The sequence below is a fragment of the Prionailurus bengalensis genome, chromosome B4 (genome assembly GCF_016509475.1).
Source record: "Prionailurus bengalensis isolate Pbe53 chromosome B4, Fcat_Pben_1.1_paternal_pri, whole genome shotgun sequence".
Taxonomy (NCBI): domain Eukaryota; kingdom Metazoa; phylum Chordata; class Mammalia; order Carnivora; family Felidae; genus Prionailurus; species Prionailurus bengalensis.
This window is the reverse complement of record NC_057358.1, coordinates 67,832,162-67,857,079: the sequence shown is the minus strand read 5'-3', so window position 1 is coordinate 67,857,079 and position 24,918 is coordinate 67,832,162. Positions and strand designations below refer to the sequence as shown.

Sequence of the window (24,918 nt, the reverse complement as noted above, 5' to 3'; positions counted from 1 at the left end):
AACCAGAATCTCCAAAACGAAATTGAGTTTCACCTTTCCTTTCTCCATTTTCAAAATTAGACAACAAGTCCTTCCCTCTATTGGAAAATTCTTAGTGTTACTTTGCGCCTGGGTGGCTCAGTCGGTTAAGCATCTGACTTCGGCTCAGGTCATGATCTCGCGGTCCGTGAGTTCGAGGCCCGCGTCGGGCTCTGGGCTGACAGCTCAGAGCCTGGAGCCTGTTTCGGATTCTGTGTCTCCCTCTCTCTCTGACCCTCCCCCGTTCATGCTCTGTCTCTCTCTGTCTCAAAAATAAATAAACATTTAAAAAAAATAAAAATGATCAAAAAATTGAAACCTATTTCAGTTTCCCCAAGAGTCCAGGTTAGGAGAATGCCCAAGTTGTGGGCATTGGACCTGAGATTCAAGGATCCAGACAAAACACACATGGTGCTGCTCATTCTGTCAATCCCCTGCCTCCAAATTCCTTTTTACCAAATACCCACATACCAAATCCCGAATATTCAAACTTTTCACCAGCATGCTCACCACCACTTCTTGCACTGGTACTTCTACCAGAATATTAAAAGTTTGTCAACAGGTTATATTTAATAATTATAAATTATTAAATTCATTAATTATAAATTTTATAATTGAGAAGTTTTTAAGCAAAAAATTAACTGTCAACATTCATACCACTAAAATTAGATTCTCTAGTACCTTTTATTACATTTTCACTAAGGCCAATGTCATCAAATCGATTTGAACCAGAATCTCCAAAATCAAATTTAGCTTCACGTTTCCTTTCTCCATGTTTCAAATCAGAGGATGAGGACTTTTCCACTAACAGAGAAATAAAAATGTTATAAAATAATAGATGAAAGGCTGAAATCAATTTAGATTTCACCTAAGCAGAGTCCAAGATTAGGCTACCTGAGCCACTGACATCAGAGTCCCTGCTGCTCTTACTCCAGTCAGATCCTCTGCTTCCAAATCCCTTTTGACCAAACTTCTCAAAACCATATCTCAAACTTTCTGATATGCCATCAAAAAGACTATCTCTAATTCTTGCACTGATGCCACCTGCAGAATGTAAAATGATTGTTGTCAGAACATTTTCCAATAAATTTTATGATTCAAATATTGTTTATGCACAGAAATTAAACATCAACACCTAAAACATGGAACTATATTCATCATTATATTTTACCCCATTTTCACTAAGTCCAATGTCACCACAGCAATTTGAACCAGAATCTCCAAAACCAAAATCAGTTCCAAATATCTTTCCCTCAAGTCCAAAATCAAAATACCCAGGCCTTCCCACTAATAGAAAATTCAAAATAATATCAAAATAAAAGAATGACTGTTTGAAAATCCAATTGGATTTCTCAGGAACAGAGACTGAGTGGAATACTTGAGCTATCAGCATTTCTTAAACCAGCATCACCTCCAGAATATAAAATGATGTCACAGAGTACATTGAAAACATTTCATGATTCAGAAATTTTTATGCATAAAAATGAGATATCAATACCTAGATCATTGGAAATGGGTCCTCCAGAACTACCCACTTGATTTCCTTCAATTTTTATTTTGCTATTAATGCCACTGCCACCAAATGAACTCGAACCAGAAGCTCCAAAACCAAATGCATTATCGCCCTTCCTTTTTCCAAGTTCCCAACCAAAAGACCCGGTTCCAACTGACAGAAAAATTAAAATGTTATTAAAAATTAATTTTACATAATTAGTTGATTGTTAAATATTTAAAAAGTGTATTTTTAAACAAGTAGTTAATTAATTTTAAATTTTCTGGAATGAGTCTTAGTTGGAATACCTGGGCTACGGGCATCAAATCCAAAACCTATTGATTCACCCCCAGCAGATCGTCTGTTGCTCATTTCACTCCAGTCAGCTCTACCAATGTCCAATCCCTTTTGATCAGATGTCCCCAAACCAAATCCCAAATTCCCAGAGACACTGCTACTAAATCCATCCCTATGTCTTGTGTTGGTGTTATCTGCTGAAATGAAAAAAAAAAAAAAGATTGTTACCAGGTAATAATTAAATACAACTTACGACTCTGCTTTTTATGCACAAAACCTAAATAATAATACTCAGATCACTGGAACTTGATTTTCCAGTTCCCTATTCATTTTTATGAATGTTCCCTATTTCATTTTTTAGCAAAGTCTTTTTGTTCAAAACCACTGACACCCACTCCACATGAGCCAGAATTACCAAGACCACATACAAATTCGTCCTTCTTTCCACCACCAAGACCAAAATCAAAAGGCAAGTGTAAAACTCAACAGTTGTCAAGAGCAAAACCAAAGGATGTAAATTATTTGTATTTTTTTCTTAAAGGTCTGAATCCGAATTCCTGAGCACTGATATAAGAGCCAAAACCCATGGATTTACCAACAAACTCCTTTCTATTCTTCCGTTTTCCACCAATTACCACATCTTTTAAGATAAATTTCTCTGACACAAAAATAGCTAGATTTAATGTACTTTATTGGCCCTAACTTCTTCCACCAACTGTAATCTCCAAAATATAAAATGCTATTTATTCACACTTTTGTAAATTTTTTTTTCCTGGCATTCTTTTTCAAGAAACTAGTTAAAATAGGAGTGCTGAAACTTCAGAAGTTAGCATCACAAAAGTACGGAAACATGTGACCAAAATTTTTCTGTTCCTTATGACAAAACTTGGGAACAAGAGAGCTTAAGTGGCTTTCCCAAAGTCCACAGAAGGTTAGCAGGAAAGATTGGGGATAGAAACTGGATCTCTCCCTACCAGATTCAAGCTCCTTCATAAAAGCATTAAATCTAATTGTCTCCTCATTAAAATGTTTAAGTTGCTGATTTCTGTTAAAGATAATACAGATCCTTTAAGAATCCAACAGAATTTAAAAATCATTTCCATGAGTTCCTCTAATATTAAAATCTGTATTGGTCAAAAGAAACACCCTGCTTTGCTAATTGATTGACTTTTTCTGTCAAAAGCAGAAACTAAGAAACAACTTAGAATACCTGTTTCACTGGGAGCAGAATTAGAGTCAGCTAATCCACTTACTGCATTCACATCAAATCCACTTTGGCCAGACGGACCCCTACCAATGTCATTTTGATTTGAAGCAGTGCCACCAAATTCAATACCACCAGAGATACCATTGGCAAAACCACTTGCTGAACGGGTTTTCTCTACCACACAAAAATACAATCATTATCAGAGAAAAGTTGCATTCATTCATAACGTACAACAAATTAATCTATATACATTACTTGAACTAGGCCTTCATTATAGGTTCAAAAATATCCCTCCCCTCTATACAACTTTCCATATATAATTCCACAAAGTGTAATCAGGGGTATGCGTGACAACCAATTTACCACGAGGTTTGAGAATTCCATAAGAAAACTGAAGTATTGAGGCCATTTAAGAAAATCTCACTGTGTTCTGTAGAACATGAGCAAACAATTAACACCTCGGTACTGTAAACAAGAGCAAATATATCTGCATTAACTTATAGGTCATACTGAATTTGTCAGTCCCAAGACAGGTGACTGGACAGACAGGAAACTTCTACCCTTCCTGAAATATTTCAACTGCACCCTTGCATCCAAAGCTGTTTCTCCCTTTTCAGTTGTCATCACTCGGACTCAAATTTCAATATAAATATTGAAGTTATTTTCCTCATTGGATCTCTTTCTTTTCTGGTTGTTTGTTTGTTTGTTTGTTTGTTTGTTTACAGGTATGAACTATAGAGATTTCAGGGGCTAGGAAAGTAAAGTAAAAGTTGGCCAATTGGGAGAAGTATGTAGAAGCAGAGAGAACATGTTTCATCTATAGAAAGTTAATTTTTTCTCAAACAAAACAAAATTGCAGTCTATAAAATGTTTAGAAACCCTGTTTTATAGTATCACTCAGACAACTGAGTATGTAATTTAAAGAGAGAATCATGGTATTGAAAATAAACTGTGGTTGGAGACAAAAACATGTGTAGAGAAACCTTACACTAAATTTGGGTCCCAGAAGTATCTTAATTAATTTAAACAATATAAAAATGATTTATAATTATAATAATAGCACCAAGTAGAAAAGTAGCATAAGAAAATTAAACCTATCAGGAAAAAAATGTAACTTAATATAAACATCTTGGCCAAAATTCTCTAAAGACAGAATTCATCAGTCTCATTGGCCCTGAAATTAGTTTTTTTATATTCTCCACTATTAATATTAAGGCCATGTGCTGCAAATAATACAAAAATTATCAGGTTGTCCTAAATGAAAAAAAGCACTTGTTTCCTAGGTAAGCATTTTTCTCTAACAGTACCTGCTGGAGTGTCTTTTAACACTAAACTATCAGTATCTCGATGTTTTCTCCACCGATCTTCAGCCCTTTCGCGAGCATTAAATCCAAGGTCAAGGAGTGAACCAACAAGAGATTTCTTTCTTCTGTTTGGGTCAGCAAAGTTCAAATTACTGAACAAAAAGCCACCTAATGTGAATAACAGAAGATCATGTTTGAAAACTGTATTGCTAACACAAGAAGGTGATTTGATTGTGACGCTTTGAAAGCATATGTTTTTTTCCTCATTTTTCTGGCAGTCCTTGGAGTTACATACACTGCTTATTGACTTCATTGCCATAACCATATCTTTTTGTCATGGTTCTAAGACTTCAACAAAGAGAGATAAATAGAGCTGTGAAGATTTCACTGTTGTGTGCTAGACATTCTCCTCACAGACAGGGCAGACACCTCTCCAGCTGTTTTCCTCGCCATTGCTAGGCCCCGAGTTCCAGTGTCCCACCTTCCCCCATCAAAATTGTCTGTTGTGTTGAAGCCACGCTGTCCTTGGCTTAGTAAGAGCTGGTAAAGTTAAGATAACATACCTAATTCTCTTTTCTGTTTTTCTGCAAAGAAAAAAAGGTGAAAGTATTTATTTATAAATTATAGCATTCACTTCCTTCGGGTATCAGCTTAAATGCCATCTCAATGAGGTATACTCTGACAATTTAAAGTTTCCACCCCCATTCTAACGCTCCCAATTATCATTGTATTACTTTAATTTATTCCAGAGATTTTATCACCTTGTAATATACCGTGTTTACTACTTATGTTTATTGCTTATTGACTGTCTCCTTCATCTAGATTTTAAGCTCTATGAACTCAAGGTTTTTTGCCTGTTTTCGTCACTAAGGTATCCCAGGTGTCTAGATTCTGAATCTTAATATCTAAATATCTTAGTTTGATGCCAAAGCAGAGAGAAATAAGGCAGCATTCAGTCGTGGGAAACCTATAGGCTTTTGAATCAAACCCATCTGGACTCCCAGACCTGCCATCAGAATGGCCTTTGACAATGTCTCTCTTAGACTCAAGCAAGAGGGGTTCCTACTTGGAACCACTCAAGTCTCACTCTGACCTTCTTCATGCCATGGTTCTCCTTGGAGGGCAAAGAATAAAGACAGAGGGGTCAGGAACACCTGGTGGCTTAGTCAGCTAAGCGACCAACTCTGGCTCAGGTCATGATCTCATGCCTCATGAGTTCAAACCCCGCATTGGGCTCTCTGCTGTCAGTGCAGAGCCCGCTTCAGTTCCTGACTCCCTCTCTCCCTGCCTCTCCCCAGCTCATGCTTTCTCTCTCAAAAATAAATTTAAAAAAACAAAAGGGGGACAAAAGGGCAGAGGGGTCAAGATACACCAACCCAGAGCCTGTGCCCTCCTCCGTCCCTCACTGTAGACCCTACTAAGTCCCCAGAGCCCTATAGTCCCAAGCCTGTTCTCAGGATCTTCATAAGCATCCTTCCCAAGACCATTCCCCTAAGGTGAGACCACACTGCAGTGACGAGAACCTCTAGGCCTGGGGGGAATGATCAGGGAGTGCTTGTTTGCAGAAGAAATAGATTGTGCTGAGACATGCAGGCAAGGGTATCTCTCTGTGTAGGACAAAGCCAGAAATGGAAAGAGCAGGGAGAGGGACACATTGGCAAGGCCACTACCCACTTGGCTCCTGCATGGAATCCAGTGATCTGAAAACTCTGCAATTATAATCAGGCCTTCTAAGTGGTGACAAAGTTCTAAGTGGTGACTAAGTTTTGTCAAGTTGGAAGAAAAAAAAAAAACATTTTATTTTAAATTTTGTTCCTTTATTTATGCATGTGCTATTCTTGCTCCTAGCTATGCCCCTGGATACATTTAATACTTATGAAACAAAGTTTCTTTGTCTGTTAAATGGAGACTACATAATAAATGATAATAAGTACTCAATATGGAGCTAGGGTGCCTGGGTCAGTTAAGCACCCAACTTTGGTTCAGTTGGCTCTGGTCATGATCTCACGGTTTGTGGGTTCGAGCCCCACGTGGGGCTCTCTGCTGACAGCTCAGAGCTTGGAACCTGCTTCAGATTCTGTGTCTCCCTCTCTCTCTCTGGGCTCCCCCACTCAGGCTCTGTCTCTCTCTCTCTCAAAAATAGATAAACTTGTAAAAAAAAAAAATAAGTACTCGATAGAGAGAGACTGTATCTTTTAATGTATTTTATTCTACTCAACAAACATCACATCAAACTCATGTAGAATTTTTATTTAATTTATTAAATCATGGTAAATATTCACTATACTTATACCTCTCCTGAGTTCAACCCCATAGGTATATTAGATCTTTCATTTTATTAAACCAATGTTTCCACTGAACTTATTCATTCTATTGTTGAAATGAATGGCTTGGTATCTTAGCCAGTGGGCCATGTTTGTTTCTACTAACTTATTTGTCCCTTTTTTATATACAAAACTTACTCAGAAATACATTGTCATCGGGGTGACTAGCAGTAACGGTTAGTGTGTGTTTTGTATGTACCACATCTTAGAAATGTAACAGTACCTTCCATATCTTATCTCTTTAATCCTCACAGTCTATAAGGGTGATACTATTATCATTTCCTCACTTGTAGATGAGAAAACTGATATTTAAGAGGTTTCATGACTTGTCTAAGATCACAAGGTAAAATCTGCCAAGAAATCCTTTTTTCTTATGCAAACTGTATAATGCCATCACCCCGTTTAAAGATAGATTGCTTATACAATGCTTAAAGATAAATAAAATGTTTACCTCATAGCTCAAAGATAGGTACAATTTATTCATTTATATTGCATACATTTTGCACAAATTTTTGGAAGAGTTAACTTACACTTCAGACCACAACATGAAATAGAAAAAAGAAATAGATATAATTCTGTTCCTCTACCTTCATTCTATGGAGAAAAACTGCTGGATGACAGAGGTGAATATGGATGAACTACAGAGAAGGGGAGATTTTTAAAAGGAATGGCAACAAACAAGTTACATTGTCTGAAACCAGTAAAATCTAAAAATATCAAAAAACAAAGTCCTATACTGCCTTATGGATACTTTTCTCAAATATGTGAATCTTTGTCTCATTAAGGAATAAAGACTGTGGGGGATAACATTGCTCTGGAGTTTGACCAGTTTTATGTCGGCTGGTAGAGTGGCTGGTTGAAGCATCATTGCTTGGCATTTTTATTCATCCAATGCTGCTCTAGCCTCAAAGATCCTCAAGTCCCTCCCAAATAATACCCAGCCTTGCAATGTTCCCTGAAAGACACAGGAAAAAACTCAATTGCTAATAATTTCAGAAGATTCTCAGAGAAGTATAGAATTCCAAGTTCTCCCTCTCTTCATCCAAACTTCTTGAATAAGGACTTTCAGAAGAATGCTCAAGACTATTCTAATTAACATTCAGATTTTCTACACTTGGAAGTAGATAAACTCTTGTTCTATCATTAGAGTGAAACCTAATGAACCTGTCCATAGTTACGATGAGGTGATTTTGAGGTCTCTGAGACAACTGACCTCCTACTTATTCTCAGTTTGCCTTTACCTCAAAGAACACATTTTCCAATTGCATTTTATTGTATTTAGGTTGTAGAAAGACACAGAGATCTAAAATATCACATAATAAAAACATATAAAAGTAATCTTGGTCTATTTTGATTGGTATATATGTTAGACCAGAATCAAATTCAATCTATATTGACATTAGCCAAAATCCTTTTGTTCAATTTAAGAAAAAAACATAAATGCAGTCTTGATTTGTTGTGGCCAATTTTTCATATTGGTGGATAGGGAAACAAAATAATGGGTAATATTCAATGTTATTCAATGTTCTGGGGGAATCTGTAGTACCACTAATAAGACTAGGATCAATTTTAATTAAAACAATTCACTAAGAAATTAATCCTGTAATACAAAGTACTTATTTAAGGAAAGTAAATCCTTAAATCTAGATCCACATTTCACTTACGGGTTTTAAAATTTTCTATTTTAAATGTCACCACCTTTATGAGATTAATTATTAAAATATCTGGCCCAGATTCTATAAAAACACACTAGAGTATGTTTGTTTGTAACAAGGAATATTTCATTTTAAATGTTTTAGTGTTTTTTTCAGAGGAGATCTATCTTCCCTCAAAATAAAAGCAGTCACTTTATTGTTGTTTAGTATAAACAGTATAAGAAAAATAAAAAGCAATTTACCTGATGTGCTTTCAGCTATTTTTCCATCTGGAGAAAAAAAAGGAGAATTGCTGTCATTAGTAGTTTCTCTGACAGATTTGCCAACAGAAAATGAATTTTGATTACAGCCATTTCTTGTCCTTGGGAAGTGTTCCCACAGATATTCTCACTGAATTCAATACTCAGGCATGAATATAGTAATTATCCATTGACCCTGGTGTATTTATACCCCTCCAGAACACCCCCATAAAGGGTAAAGTCTCCACTGGTCCCCCAGCTGGTTTAAAATACAGCCTAGATGGAGGAATTAGAGCATAGCAAAAACAAACAAACAAACAAACAAACAAACAAACAAACAATAATTCTGGGATGGCTGAAAAGGTGTAAAGCATTAATTACTATTCTGTTGTGAAATTCAGAAGTTTTAGTTAAGAGATTTTTTCAAAAATATTCGATATAACTAACCAGTTAATTTGAATAAAATTCTACAATTTCTATTGCACCACTGAATATAAAAGTCATGTACATGCTACTTACAAATGATTTCTTATCATCAAGGTGAATTTTCTTCATATTTAAGTAAATGGCATGCAAATTTGCAAGCTTGTCAAGTTATAGTATAACTGAGTCAAAAACTCACAATAAGAGTGAGTATAATGAATGACAATTTACATAGAAGTACACATGTTATATTTAAAGATAAACCTATTTTCATCATATACATAAAAGCACTGGTTTCCCAGAGATTTTTTTCAAAAATTATGTGAAATAAAACATTTAACAATGGGGAGTGCCTGGGTGGCTCAATTGGTTAAGCACTGGACTTCAGCTTGGGTCATGATCTCACGGTTCATGGGTTCAAGCCCTGCAATGGGCATCTGCTGTCAGCACGGAGCTTGCTTCAGATCCTCTGTCTCCCTCTTTCTCTGCCCCTCCCCTGCTCATTCTCTCTCTCTGTCTGTCTCTCTCAAATATAAAAAAAAACATTTAACAATGGCAATAGAATTTTGCATAAATTCACATTCAAGAAACCTCAAAAAAAAAACCACATTTTTTGTATAACATTTTAATTTTGGTACTTAATGGATTGTAGATTTTTTTATGTTTCTCCATGCTCTATAATCTTGAAAAATTTCCTAAAACCAAACTGCCTACATCATTCAAATAAGATAACCTTGCAGAAATTGGACTGTCCTAGAAAATCCAGGACTTATGGTCAGCAAACCTATGCCAGAAACAAAGGCATAAATTAAGTCAAACCGGAAACAGAGCCAGTTATAAGATAAAGAGTTTCCCACGTGTTCTGATAAATTGTTGCCAAAACCAAGTTGTATGTAATTACACATACAACTACATATACACATATTTAGCCAAAGGCTATGAAGAAATGGTCTGGAGATACTTAATATAAATCCTTTGAAAGAAAATTGTACAATAACATTCTCCATATAGGTTAAATACCTGGAAAATTCTAATTATTTAAAATGTAGTTTGTAGTCCAAAAGTCATTCCCAAATCCTCTTGCAATAAATAGAGGTGTTACAAAACCCATGCATGAACTTTACCCATCAGAAAGAAATCCCATGGGCCCCACTCAGCACACTTTGTCTTAAAACAGATGCAAGACTAATGAGCTTGGGGTGCCTGAGCGGCTCAGGACTCCTGATTTTGATGCAGGTCATGATCTCACCATTCTTGGGAACAGCCCCACATCAGGTCCACACTGACAGTGCAGCACCTGCTTGAGATTCTTTCTCCCCCCTCTCTGCCCCTCTCCTGCTCGTGTTCTCTCTCTCTCTCAAAATAAATAAATAAACATTAAAAAAAAAAAAGACTAATGAGCTTGAATCAACGGTATTATCATCCCAACAGACTGAAAGCAAGGAATAAAAATTGGAACTGGGCATAAAAAACAGACATCATAACCCTATCAAGACACAGAATTAATGGGGTGCCTGGGTGTCACAATCGGTTAAGCATCAGACTTCAGTTCAGGGTATGATCTAATGGCTTGTGGGTTCGAGCCTCATGTGGGGCTCTGTGCTGACAGCTCAGATCCTGGAGCCTGCTTCAGATTCTGTGTCTCCCTCTTTTTCTGCCCCTCCCTTGTGCTCTCTCTCTCTCTCTCTCTCTAAGATAAATAAACATTTAAAAAAAAAGATACAGAGTTAAATGTTCAATAGAAATGAGAAGACAGAAAGGCAAATCAAAAGCATATACTTAGAAACCATCTTTAGGGTAGGGCCCAACTATCTTCCACACAGCATTAGATCCCAAGGGCATCATTGCATGATATATAATGTGATAACTGGCATTCACTTTTATGTCTCCCCAAAAAGATTAGGCTGTGTTCAGAAGTTCCTTGTATTCTTGGGTAAAAAGATAGAGTATCTGCAGTTCATTTCAGAAATTTTACTTTGCAAAAAGTTGGTTATTTTCATATGGAAAATTCTTGTATGCAGAATGAACACTATAAACAATCCCAAATTATATTTCTAATTCAAAACAAGTATGATCTAATTACCTGTTTCATTACAGCTTCTGTTCTCAGTATTGTGAATACCCAACAAAAATCATAGACCAAAATCCTATCCGTGAGGAGTTTACAGTCATGTGAGATAAATGAGTAAGGAGTCATAGTATTTCATTCCCAAATCAAGTTTATACAAAACACATTGATTTCTGATTTCTATGATGGCAAGAATGTAAACTGGTTCAGCTATTAGAGTAAATGGTATGGAGGTTTTCAAAAATAAAAATACAATGACCATACGACCCAGAAATTCCACTTCTGGGTAAATATCCAAAAGGAAATGAAATCACTATCTCAAGGAAGTATCGACACTGCCATGTTCATTCCAACATCATTGATAATAGCCAACAACCTAAGTGTCCATCGACAGACAAATGGCTAAAGAAAGTGTCGCATATATACACATGGAATACTATTCAACCATAATAAAAGAAAATTCTGCCATTTGGGACAACATGGGTGGACCTTAAGACATTATGCTAAGGGAAAAAGTCAGACAAAAAAAGACAAATACTGTATAATCTCATTTGTATGTGGAATCTAAAAACATTGAACTCACAGAAACAAAGTAAAATGGTGTCTTCCAGGGATTGGGGGTTGGGACAAATGGGGTGATGTTTATCAAAGGGTGCAAACTTCTAGTTCTAAGATGAATAGGTTCTGGGGATCTAATTAATAGCTCTTAAACTGTAGTTAGTAATACTGTATTGTATACTTGACAGTTGCTAAGAGAATAGATCTTAAAAATTCTCACCACACATACACACAAAAAGGTGATTATGTGAGATGGTAAGGGTGTTGAATAACTGTATTGTGATAATCATTTTACAACGTACACATGTATCAAATCATGTTGTATATCTTAAACTTATGAAGTGTTATATGTCAATTGTATCTCAATAAACCTGTAAAAAAAAATCCTTATGTTCCAAAAGAAGCAGGCTCAGAATACACCTTGATGTCTCAAAGTAAAGATAAATTTCTGGAAGATACAGACCTGATTCTTGTCTGTAAAATAGGGCTTCTCCATCTATTAAAAAAAGAAGAAGAAAAAGTATTAACAATTAGGTCATTTTATACTTCTCCATACCATATTTTTTATAAGAAAATAATATTCTTCTTGTTTCCATTCTTTTAAGTTCAATCCAAGCAATCTACTTTTTATATCTGAAAATTATTATTTTTCAGCATTAATTTATTATTTCGGAACTTTCTTATGTAAATGTAGGTAATTTATTTACCTATCAACATACTTAAAAATCTAAGTTTTCAATGTCAACTCACTGGAAAAACATATGGCCAACTAAATTGAAACCACAAATTTATATTAGTCAATATTTTATATCTTTTTCACATTATCAAAGCCTTTTACTGCTGTTAATCTGAAGTATATTTTCTGATTGAAATTTCACCTGATTTGATTTTGCCCTAAATATTTCTGGTTAGTGTCTTCACAAGCAGTGAATTGGACAAAAGACGAAAAAAAAAAAAAAAAGAAAGAAAAGGAGAAAAGAACAAGAAAGAAAAAAGTAATTATATAGATTTTACTCTACTGAGAAAACAGGATAATGCAGGAAAAGTAATACTCAGTCAGGGTGCCTGTGTGGCTCAGTGGGTTAAACATCCAACCCTTGATTTCAGCTTCGGTCATGATCTCACAGTTCATGGGTTCAAGCCCAACATCTGGTTCTGTACTGACAGCACAGAGCCTGCTTGGGATTCTCTGTTTCCGTCTCTCTCTGCCTCTCCCCTGCTTGCACTCTCTCACTCTCTTTCTCAAAAATAAATAAATAGGGGCACCTGGGTGGTTCAGTTGGTTGAGTCTCCGACTTTTGATTTCCATTCAGGTCATGATCTCATGGTTCCTGAGTTCAAGCCCCATGTCGAGTCCTGCATTGGGCTCTGTGCTGGCGATGGGAGACTGTTTGGGATTCTCTCTCTCTCTCTCTGTCTCTCTCTCTCTCTCAATCTCTCTGTCCGTCTCCTTCTGCTCCTCCCCACACTCTCACTGTCTCTTGCTCTCTCTCAAAATAAGTAAACTTAAAAAATATAAAAACAGGGGCGCCTGGGTGGCGGAGTCAGTTAAGCGTCCGACTTCAGCCAGGTCACGATCTTGCGGTCCGTGAGTTCGAGCCCCGCGTCAGGCTCTGGACTGATGGCTCAGAGCCTGGAGCCTGTTTCCGATTCTGTGTCTCCCTCTCTCTCTGCCCCTCCCCCGTTCATGCTCTGTCTCTCTCTGTCCCAAAAATAAATAAAAAACGTTGAAAAAAAATTTAAAAAATATATAAAAACAAATAAACATAAAAAATAATACTTGATTATACATATCTATTTCATGCCAGTTCTATATTTCATATCACTAAAGTTTTTTTTCCACTTAGCCAGGGTACTGTTTTATTTTGTTTTGTTTTGTTTTTTCCTTTTCTTAGTACAGTTATGGTTAAACAATGTAATTTTTTCTTTTGATTGAACACATAATGCCTCCCACATATCTGCCTTTACCGACTTCCACTCCTGAAGTCTTTACCATTCTATAATGTAAAGAAAATAAAGGGAGGGGCGCCTGGGTGGCGCAGTCGGTTAAGCGTCCGACTTCAGCCAGGTCACGATCTCGCGGTCCTTGAGTTCGAGCCCCGCATCAGGCTCTGGGCTGATGGCTCAGAGCCTGGAGCCTGTTTCCGATTCTGTGTCTCCCTCTCTCTCTGCCCCTCCCCCATTCATGCTCTGTCTTTCTCTGTCCCAAAAATAAATAAACATTGAAAAAAAATTTAAAAAAAAAAAAGAAAATAAAGGGAGTCTGTTTGGACTATGGAGCTGATTGACAAAGGAACAAAAATTCATTTCAACTAAGGCACCTGTAATTTCTGCAGAACGTTTTCCAGGTATGTTTCTTATATCTCAACATGGCTTTATTAATACATATAATCTCTTGTTTTTGTCTAAAACAACAACAACAACAACAACAACCAGAGTGCCTGGGTGGCTCAGTTGGTTAAATGTCCAACTCTTGATTTCGGCTCAGGTCATGATCTCACGGTTCATGAGATTGAGCCCCAGGACAGGCTTTGCACTGACAGTGCAGAGCCTGCTTGGGATTCTCTTTCCCTTCCTTTCTACAATCTTCCCCACTCACGCACATGCTCGCTCTCTCTTTCAAAATAAATAAATAAACATTTAAAAAAATCACCAATCTATGGAAATCCTATTTAAATATTTGTAATCATTCTTAAAGCCACCTTAGATATTTAAGAATTTACTTTAGAAATTGTTTCCAATTCTCCGGTGAACTTAATATACTTCACTAAATACTTTTAAAACATTTTTTGTGATACAATATCATTTAATAAATGCTTTGAAAATAATGTGTTTTGTGCATTGTTATTTAAGAAATAAACACATTTATGCAAAGTAGAAGCAAAGAATATAACAAACTGCTATATAAGATTATGAAAGTCACCATTACTTGAATAGTCATTTTCTAATGGTCCATCAGATGATTTCCCAGGTAGTTGGATTAAGGATAAAAATATTTTCTCTTAATCACAGCAAATAATCATAGTCCTCCACATTCTAGCTTCTCATAGAAAAGTAAATAGTACTCTACTCGCAAATTTAAAAAATAGATTTTAAATTTAGATACAGAATGAATTTTCTCCCTTTTACCGAAATTTTTTCCTTATGTTCAGATGTTGTTGCTTTTCTTCTCTGTTTATAAATAGAACTAAAGAGCAAGAAATACATTTGTTTCTAAAGATTTTTTTCCATTTTGCTCAATTTTTAATTAACAAAATTAATGATGTCCTACTTTTCAATTAATTTTAGAAATTAATTAACTGACTTTGTGAAATATCCAGAAAAGTTGTTAGTTTAAGAAATATTTTCCCTACAAAAAAAATTTTTGTGACAAACCAGCCTTTTAATTGGTGATTTGTAAAAATTGCAATTACCTGTGTGGGTCTTTAGTCTAAATGAGGATTTTAAGTTCAAGATAGAGTCATCAAAAAATAAACTGTGATAAGATAAATAACAAAACTAATACCATGTGCATCTAGAGTAACCTATTCATTAATATTTCCTTAAAATAAACTCATTAAGCCTGAGTAGGATGAAAATCTAGTTTTCTTATTATACTACTATCCTTACCATTATCCTACTGAGGTAAAGGAAAATTTTATGATAGAGATAAAGTTTGACACTAAACGTTTAAGCAAATGTATAAATGGGTCTATCAAATTTGAAATGATTATTTAAATTAGTCCCTTACCTTTGCAGAAGACGCAAAGGGCCACAACCAAATACAAAAAAATTAACTTCATGGTGGTGATTTGGGACCTAGAAATGGGGACCAGTCATCGTGAAGAACCAAATCTGTGAGGGACCCTGTAACCGTAGGTTTTATACCCTCTATTACCTCTGTCTCTCGTCATGGGCTAGGTGTGGTAAAGTTAGTGATGATAGAGCAAAGATAAATATAATAGCATGCCAAAGATGAAATCCGTTTCAAGTCAGTTTAGTGTCTTATTTCTGTGACATCTTCTATATTGGATCAGGTCCAGCTCATGACAAACCCAGACCATGCCTTCTTGCAACCCTTGTGCAAACAGCAAAGGCAGGAACAAAAAGCTCTAGGATTAAAAACCAAATATGCCAATGGTATACGTTTGTCTGTACCCTATTAATCATTGTAAAAGTCTTAATACCTCAAGAAACTCAAATAGTGTGATTCAATATTGTAATATTATCTCTCCCTTAACAACAAAATTTATTTTAAACATTAACCTACCTTGAAACAAAGAACTCTTTGCCTACCAATATATTATTAGGTATTTCCTTGCAGAAATATGTAATTATCACATAGGTATAAGTATAGGAGTAGATATACTAAGACATACAATGCACTACTATTACTGTAATGCTTTATTACTCACAAGGACACATGATATTCCAATGATCTACATGTTTACCATGACCTTTATCATAAAGTATATAAATAACTAGAAGACATGAAAATGAGAACAAAAGAAAAAGAATGTTATAGAACAAAAATAAAATTAAATAGAAAATACCACCCATGAATTATACATGTAGATATTCTAGGGTAGGAGGAGGAAGTTCAAGTCATGGTCTTGAGGTCTAGTCCATGCTGAGAAGGGTAGAGATGACTGACCACCAAAGGTGGACCTGAAACATAGAAGGGTCAACTCCATAGCTTTGATGATGTCTCTGTTTCTCATCTGCTCCCAATCACCGTCAAGGAACGGTTTCAGTACATTTGTGGGGAACATAGCATAATGTATAAACTTGTCAAATTACTAGGTTGTAAACATGAAACTAATGTAACATTGTGTGTCCACTATCCTCAAATAAAATAAAAAAAGAAAAGGATTTCAGTAGCCAAAGGGAAAACAATTCTCAGTTAATCTCTCCAGAAAAGCAGAAAAATCCCAGGAAAAGGGGAAAACTATGGATAAGCATCCCTTTCCTTCCCCTTTATCCACTCATTCTCAACTAACCTGAAGGAAATAAATGAGCCCTGCATTCTCAGGGGGCTTTACCAATATAGAGTGAATGCTTTTATTCATGTGTTTCCTGTCCTCATCAAATCTTAGTCTACTAAGTGATTCCTTAAGTCATTTTGAAATAGGACAGAATTCAACCGGTTTAAATATTTTAAATGCATTCTCCTGTTGAAGGTAATGCATTTACTGAAGTCCATGCATTTTTTAATCTGACATCAGTGCAGTATCAGAGTTTTCTTCATGGGGCAGGGATTTGAGGGTGGGCAAACAATAGACATAGGAGTGCTGTGGAGAGGACGCACTCCAAGAACAGAAGAGGAGGTAACAGGTTGGAGGGGCTAAAGACCGACTTCGCTGACTTTGTCCAAACCCCAGCTCTGACCGTTTAAATATTTTGCAGATAAAGACTGTGTATTGAAGACTTTTCTCCAACACAGAAAAAAAAAAAGGTATAGTTAAGGGGCAACGTTTCCCTTTTGACATTTATGTATTTGTTGTTTAATCATACATGACTGCATTGTGAAGGAGATTTGGTCTTAGAGAGCCCATTTCTCAGATTATCATTATAACATTATTATTCTGCTATGTGTCAACAGTGGCCTACATAGACCAGAAGGGAATAAACTTACTTTGAGACTTTGGGGTAACTAAGAATACATGCAAGATGGGAACTTTTCCATAAACAGAGTTCAGCTGAAATGCTATGGAAGCTCGAAGGAAGGTGGCATTCTTTTAGCTTGTGAGAATCAGGGAAAATTCCATGGAGAGGGTAGTCTAAGGACTGAACCTGAGAAAAGTAGATAAAACCTGGACATGCAGAATCACAGAGGATTCCAAGTGGAACATGCATTATAAAAAAGTCAAATGCAATTTCAAGCATTCTAATGTCTTGTCACCCACTTCTCTTTCTAGGTCACTCATTCTAGTAGTGCGATTCCAAGAATCTGCTGGTTCTCCTGGGGCCTACAATCCATTGATCCTGCTTCATTTCATTTATCCTCACTCCTCTCAACAATTCAAGTACCCTCATACTTGGCTTACATTCTATAGGGAGTTATTATCATCATTCCCTTCATGTGCTCTTAATTCCATTGAGTCCCCCCACCCACCCCGCCCTGTTCTTGCTTTCTTGGCAAAACCCCAACCATGGTTTAAATTAAACTCATTTCCTTTCCCTACCTAAACCATGCAGATGAACATGACAGTACAAAAATATAGTCATGCTAATTGTCTCTCTTAAATCTATTACCCCAAATGGGCCCTTAAGATAGTCAGGCACTTATATTTTCTAGTCTATTTGCTTTCACACTCTTCATATTTTCTCTTCCCTTCTCTAATATCCAATGCCTCCTTTCCATCCTCCCTCTCAGTTAATGACCCTACTTCCAATTTTACTGAGCAAATATAAGCCATCAAAGGAGAAACTCTATAAACTCCCATCCCCAAGTATATCCATCTACTGGTGTCTGGACCCTGTTCTGCCTGCCTTCTCGTTAATACACAAGAAGTCTCTGTGCCAGCATGGAAGGTCAATGCTCCCATTTGTACACTGGATTCCCTCCAAGAACATTAATGCCAGTAATTTGTTCACCTCTGTCCACATCACTAAGGCTTCTTTTCTCTTTTGGATTAATTCCAACAGTATAAATACTTGCTGTTATGTGTTCTTACTAAGAAAAATAAATATAACAAAAAATTAACTTTATGGTATCTGAATTATATCTCGATGAAGCTATTTTTAAAAAACAAGTTGTTGAACTTACTTCCCTCCCTGCTCTTTTCCCATTTCTCTTCTCCCCTTAATTGTTTGACTTCACAAGAGTTACTGGTGTTCACTGACCCCAGTTCCTGATTTCTCATTCTCCCATGACCCATTAAGCTCTCACTCCATTATGGCACAAAAATAAAGAGCACAGGTGATCTTTTGTGAATCCAGTGGGGAGTAGTCAGTCTTCATTTTATTGACCTCTCAACATTTGATGCATGGTTGATCAATTCTTCCTTCTTAGAACACTTTGATTTCTGCAGTTTCCATGGTTTTCCTTCTTCCTTTGCTGCTCCCTCTCATTCTCCTCTGCTGAATCCTCCTCATGTCCAGCACTTCTGAACATGAAGGTTTGAGACTCAATTTTGGAGCTCTTCTTTTTCTCTAGACACTTCACTCTCTTGGTGATTGTACCCAAGTTCTATGGATTTACATACCACTCAGATAGTCATGACCTCCGGGTTTATAAATGCAGCCCTGGACTATTCCCCTGCCTCCAGGCTTATTTTCCACATCTTCACCTGTGTGTCTAATAGGCAACTACACTTAATGTGCCCAGAATGAAACTCCAAACTCTCTCCTTCCACAAATGCGCTTCTCCCAGTGTCCTCTGTATCTCAGTTAATTGGGTTACCTCCCCCAAAATGTATAGCCATTCTTGAATTTTCATTTTCTTTCACCATCCCTCCCACGCACACCTATTGCACCAGAAAATCCTGTTGATTCTCAATTTAAAATACATCCAGACTAAAATCTCACCCACCTCCTCTGCTTCCCCTCATGCAGGCCACCAGCACCTCTGACCTAGATTACTACCATGGACTTCCAGCTAGTTTCCATTTTATAATCTCAGAACATCAGCCAGCATGGTCCTGTGCAAACTGACTCATACTATGTATTCTTCTACTCAAAACCCTTCAGGGACCACCCCCCCTCACCAAATAAAACCAGCACTATGGTCTCCACGACCCTACTCCATCAGCCCCAATGCTGATCTCACCTCCTGCCTGCTTGCTCTCACTCTCTCTGTTCCAAACTGTGCTGTCACACTTTGCTCAGAGGCCTCTGTGCTGTCACTGTTGCTCACTAGGCAGTCCTACCTCAGAGTGTCTGCATTTGCTGTCTCTGCTCCCTGGAATTCGCTCCCCTCAGGTATCCACAGAATGTGCTCTTTCACCTCATTAAAACTTGCATTTTAATGACATACTTTGCAAATAGCTAGTATCCACTTCTACATGCTATAATTATTTTTCCACCAAAATAACCTTTTTTAGGGTTATGATTAAACTTTAGCCTTAGTGAGTTAAAGCCTATCTATATATAAAAGTTCTTAAATATGGATAGTTTGCATATGTTTTAAACAGATGTCCAAAAAGATAGTTCATAACATAATTCTTTGGCACCATCAATGTTTTATACTATTAAAACTAAATATTTTAATTTCAAAACAAATTAATGCTCTTTTAAATGTCTTCTAAGTCATTTATATGTCTATATAATTGCTAATTCTTCCCATAGATATCACTTCCTCATCTCATTTAAGTCTTTAAAAACCAGCTTCACATGGACACCTTCTCTGAATACTTTACAAACCTCACCGAACAGCACTTCTTCCCTCGAATCTCTTTTCTTTCTTGTTTTCTTTCTTTCTTTCCTTTCTTTCCTTTTTTCCTTCTCTTTCTTTCCTTCTTTTCCTTTCTTTTTTCTGTTTCTTTCTTTCTCTGAGAGAGAGGGGGAGAGAGCATAAGGGAGAAGCAGAGGAAGAGGGGGAGAGAATCTTAAGCAGCTTCCACACCCAGCAAGGAGCCCCATGAGGGGATCCTGACCTGTCCTCTACTCTCTGTTCTATTTTTCTCCATAGCTTTTACCACCATCTAATGTATGTTTTTAATTAATCTGTTTAATACATTTAATTTTTGTCTGTCTTTAGAACTAGAATTTTTAAATGTTTATTTATTTTTGAGAGGGGGCGGGGAGGGCAGAGAGAGAGAGAGAGAGAGAGGGAGACACAGAAACCAAAGCAGGCTCCAGACTCTGAGCTGTTGGCACAGAGTTCGATGTGGGGCTTGAATACACGGACCACGAGATCATGACCTGAGCTAAAGTCAGATGCTTAACTGACTGAGCCACCCTAACTTGATCTAGAATTTAAATTCAATTAGGGCAGGGATTTTTATGTGTTTTGTTCACTGCAGAGTCCCAGTGCCTAGAAAAGAGCTTGGAACATGCTAGGTACTCACTAAATATTGAATAAGTAATTTAAGGAATAACTTATTGTGGTCAAAAATAAAGATTACATTAAATAATAATGGCAATAATAATGATAAACACATTTTAGTATTGAAGCCCTTTATAAAGAGATTTAATTCAATATAATATATTGAGTTAGACACACTACAGTAAAACTGGGGAAATACTGACGGTTAGGAAAAAGTTACCACCATTTGAAACTTCTAGTCCAGATTCACCCTCAATTATTATTAGGGGAAAATGCCCTAACAGCAGTGTTTTGTTTCATTTCACCAGCTCAGTTGCCTATAGTAAAATAAATAGTCCAAAGTCCCAGATCTTTTTCACTATCATGTTAATAACTACCAAAGAAATTGGGTTTATAGTTGTGAGAAGGTGGAGGCAGGACAGTAAATTATCCTCCACCCTAAGAAACTACTTTAAGACCGAGAAGTGAAGCAAGCCACTTTGATACATTGACAGGGTCAGTCAGGGTGACTTACTGAAGTGGAAGCAGGCAACCCCAGTGTTGTGCAGCTATTCTCAGCCCAGTTTGGACCGTAATCCACAGTTTTTGTAAAGCAAGGGGCATTGGGATGAAGCCAACGGGTAGTTATCTAAAATGGGAACTCCTGTGCACAGGTCATCTCTGTTAGTTATCTAAAGTGGTGTTTTCTGTGTGCCACTTTAGGGAAGATCAGAACAAGCCTTCCTTCACTCAGGTCAGGGCACACATTAATCTCCAAGGGGCCTGGAACACGTAGCCCCAGGGAGATCATTGTGAGGGCATGAACAAGATGGAGTCAGTGTTGTCTGCACTCCCAAAACCATGTCCCTGAAAGTCAAGAAGACAATAAAATGCCAATATACTAGATTCATATTGATTGCCTCTCCATGAGTTTTTTTTTAACGTTTTTTAATATTTATTGATTTTTGAGAGAGAGACAGAGCATCAGCTGGGTAGGGGAAGACAGAGAGAGAGAGAGAGAGAGAGAGAGAGAGAATCTGAAGGAGGCTCCAGCCTCTGAGCTGTCAGCACAGAGCCCATCATGGGGCTTGAACCCACAGACCAAGAGATCATGGCCTGAGCCAAAGTCGAATGCTTAACCGATAGAACCACACAGGTGCCCCAGTTTTATTTATTTTTGGGAGAGCGCAAGCTGGGGTGGGGCAGAGAGAGGGGGACAGAGGATCCTTCAGGCTCTGCAGTGACAGCTACAAACGATGTTTTCTGGATTCTAGTGCTTCTGTCCTCCCCAAGCCACTCCTTTCAAGACTACACTGCAGGTTTTCTTTTTTGCCTTCTAAAATTTTAAAGTATCCATGATTGATATTACTATAAGAGAACAGTTTTAAAATGAATTAAAACTACCAACTTGGCAAATGTTGAAGAGGGTTCTTAGAAAGAAATTAAGTTTTCTGGGAGGCTGGCTCATTTTAGTTCTGGAATTTTTCATTAGTTAGCTTGTATTTTATAAGGAAATTAAACACTTTAACTCTTTTGTAACAACATACCCATCAGATAAAACCATCTAATAATATTAAAACATGTATTGCATAACAACTGTACATAGTGTAAAAGCATATCCACCAAAAAGAACAATAGTCAAATGTTTCCTTCTTGATTTAAAAGGATGTGGCTTAAGTGTCCGTACACTTAATGATATGCTGTCAAAGGAAAAGTCAACAGTTGAAAGAACAATAGCATCAGTATGGGCAAGACAGCTTATTTTTTTTAACTAACAGTTGTACCAGAAGCAAATACAGAAAATGTTAAACAGCATTTATTTGGATTATGGGACAAGAAGTTCCTTACTTTCATATATATTGTGCTCTTATATTGGAAAGTTGAGTGGAAATTCGAAAATTGTTGTTATAAGGGAGGTTTCACACCAAGAAAAATAAAAATACAATTAAATTCTTGAATAAATATTATTTAAATTAATATAATTATTTAAAATACATTGTGCTTAACATCAGATATTGATAATACACAATTTTTCGTAGTAAATTACCGCCTCCAATTTAACACCTCAAAATTGTGTATAGTAATAGTTAGCAGGCAGACGAAACTGGTAATATCAGAACAGATTTTCTTTTTTATTTTTAATGTTTGTTTATTTATTTTGAGGGAGGGACAGAGAGAGTGCATACGAGTGGGAGAGGGGCAGAGAGGGAAAGGGAGAGAGAGAGTCCTAAGCAGGCTCTGCACTGGAGGTTTCCAATGTGGGTCTCGAACTCATCAACTGTTGAGATTATGACCTGAGCTGAAAAAAAGAGTTGGATGCCTAACTGAGCCACCCAGGTGCCCCAGAACAAATGTTCAAATATTGATTTTATAAGAGAGTAAAAAATTCTGTCAGGGTTCTGAGTAGGATATGATATTGGCATTGATACAGCTATAGCATCCGCTTTCCTGAGTAAAATTTTAAGAAGAATTTGGACACTGGCCTTCTCTTGATAAGGTGGTCCATAGTAAGTCATATTCCAGACAAAGTTTTATTATCTGTGTTTTCTCTCTGCATTAGTATCACTGAAACGCCTTCCTGTGCTCAACCTAAAGCCCTATTTTTAAACATCACCCTATCATTTGTCCTCCACAATTACCCCCATGGTTGTTATATCAATTCCTTCTTTCCAGCTTTCTTCTACTTCTTAACATTCATGGCTGTATTTTCATCCTCATTGTGCCTTCATAGTTACACATTCTTCTCTACCCACTTCAGTTAGCTTTTCATTCTATAAACTGTCTCTAAATGATCATCACATAATGGCTTCATCACCACACTCATTTGCTTTATTCAGCCCAGATGGATCCTCAGGGACTATCCCCCCACTTTCGATTCCACTGATCATCTCCTTCTTTAAACTATCTATGTCTCTGTCTGTCTCTTTCTGTTGTTTCTGAATATGGATGTTTTCCAGAGCCTTTTTCCCCAATATGTTCTCTGCCATCTCATCCTCTCCCCCATTTTGAAATGATGGTATTATGAGCTGAATTGCATCCCCTCAAAAATTCAGATGTTGAAATTCAATTCTATAGCACCTCAAAATGTAGCTATAGTTGGAGATAGGGCCTTTAAAGAGGCAATTAAAATAAAATGAGGTCATTGAAGTAGACTCTAACCCACTATCACTTGTGTTCTTATAAGAAGAGGAAATTTGAGGCGCTCCTGCATGGTTCAGTTGGTTAAGCATCCGACTTCTCAGGTCAAGATCTCATGGTTCATGAGTTCGAGCCCTATGTCAGGCTCTGTGCTGACAGCTCAGAGCCTGGAACCTGATTCAGATTCTGTGTCTCCATCTCTCTCAGTCCCTCCCCCACTCACCCCTGTCTGTATCTCTCTCTCTTTCTCTCAAAAAAAAAAAAAACATTTAAAAAAATAAGAAAAAAAAAAGAAGAGGAAATTTGAACACAGACACATACACAGGAAAGATGGTCAGAGATACAAGGAGAAGATGACAATTTGCAAGCCAAATCTCCTGTCATACTTACAGTTTCCTGCACCCTATATATATTTTCACATCTGTTATTATCTCAGATTTTATGTTTCACTATTCACATATTTAAACTTTTAGCTGGTCTCCTGCTCTGAGATGATCCTGAATCTTCTCTCTCATGTCTTATTTCTTGTAGCCTTTGTTTATTTGGACTGTATAATACTGCTTATTGTCTTTAAAAACTTATTTATATTAATTGGGTGATAGAATAAGTGTATATTCCTTCAGAGAAAATGCCAGTTTTCCTCTTCCAGGTCCCTAACACCACCGGTGGAACTACTTTTGGCAGCAAATCTTCTGATGTTTTTTGGAAACACATGTGATGTAAATCTGGTCTATAAATCTATTATGACTTCAGAGCTACAATGGCTCTGATTCTTTTATCACCACCTTGCTATGCTCAACATCAACACAATTTTACTTGGAGGGAAGGGCTATAAACGTGTGGGGTGAGTAGGATCTGGTTTACCTGAGAGTTTACTTCTTTGGGGTTGCAGCTTTGAGGAATGAATCTTTAATTCGACTCCCACGTTTGGTAGATCCTCATTTATGTCTTCTGTCCCATATGCTCCATAAGTCCTACAAAACCTCATCCCAATCATACTGGAATGAACAAATGCATTCAAAGCAAATGGTGATGGATATATGTGTTTTACTACTTTAGAGATGTATAGTGACTTTGGTTATCTCCCATAGATGTTGCTCAATGCCACCCAGAACTGAAAGACACCTTTCCTCGTTGGCTGGGAGCTGGTCAACTTGTCTTAATCCCTTTCCTACAGATGTCTCTGCTCAGAGTATTGTCATGCTCAAGTTCATTCTGCCCTCTCCAGGCATCCCACATAATGCCTGG

At 37.0% G+C, this 24,918-nt stretch overlaps 1 protein-coding gene across 1 annotated transcript; it reads right to left on the bottom strand.

Annotated features, from left to right (window-relative positions):
* Positions 1 to 1,440: 1,440 nt before the first annotated feature.
* On the bottom strand, positions 1,441 to 24,667 carry LOC122473603 (mucin-19-like). Its single transcript, XM_043564257.1, has 4 exons — positions 24,535 to 24,667; positions 4,322 to 4,486; positions 1,819 to 2,001; positions 1,441 to 1,684 (listed from the first exon to the last, which is right to left on the bottom strand). Exons 1-4 carry the CDS (start codon positions 24,665 to 24,667, stop codon positions 1,473 to 1,475), a joined length of 693 nt encoding a protein of 230 aa, XP_043420192.1. The 3' UTR covers positions 1,441 to 1,472.
* Positions 24,668 to 24,918: the final 251 nt, after the last annotated feature.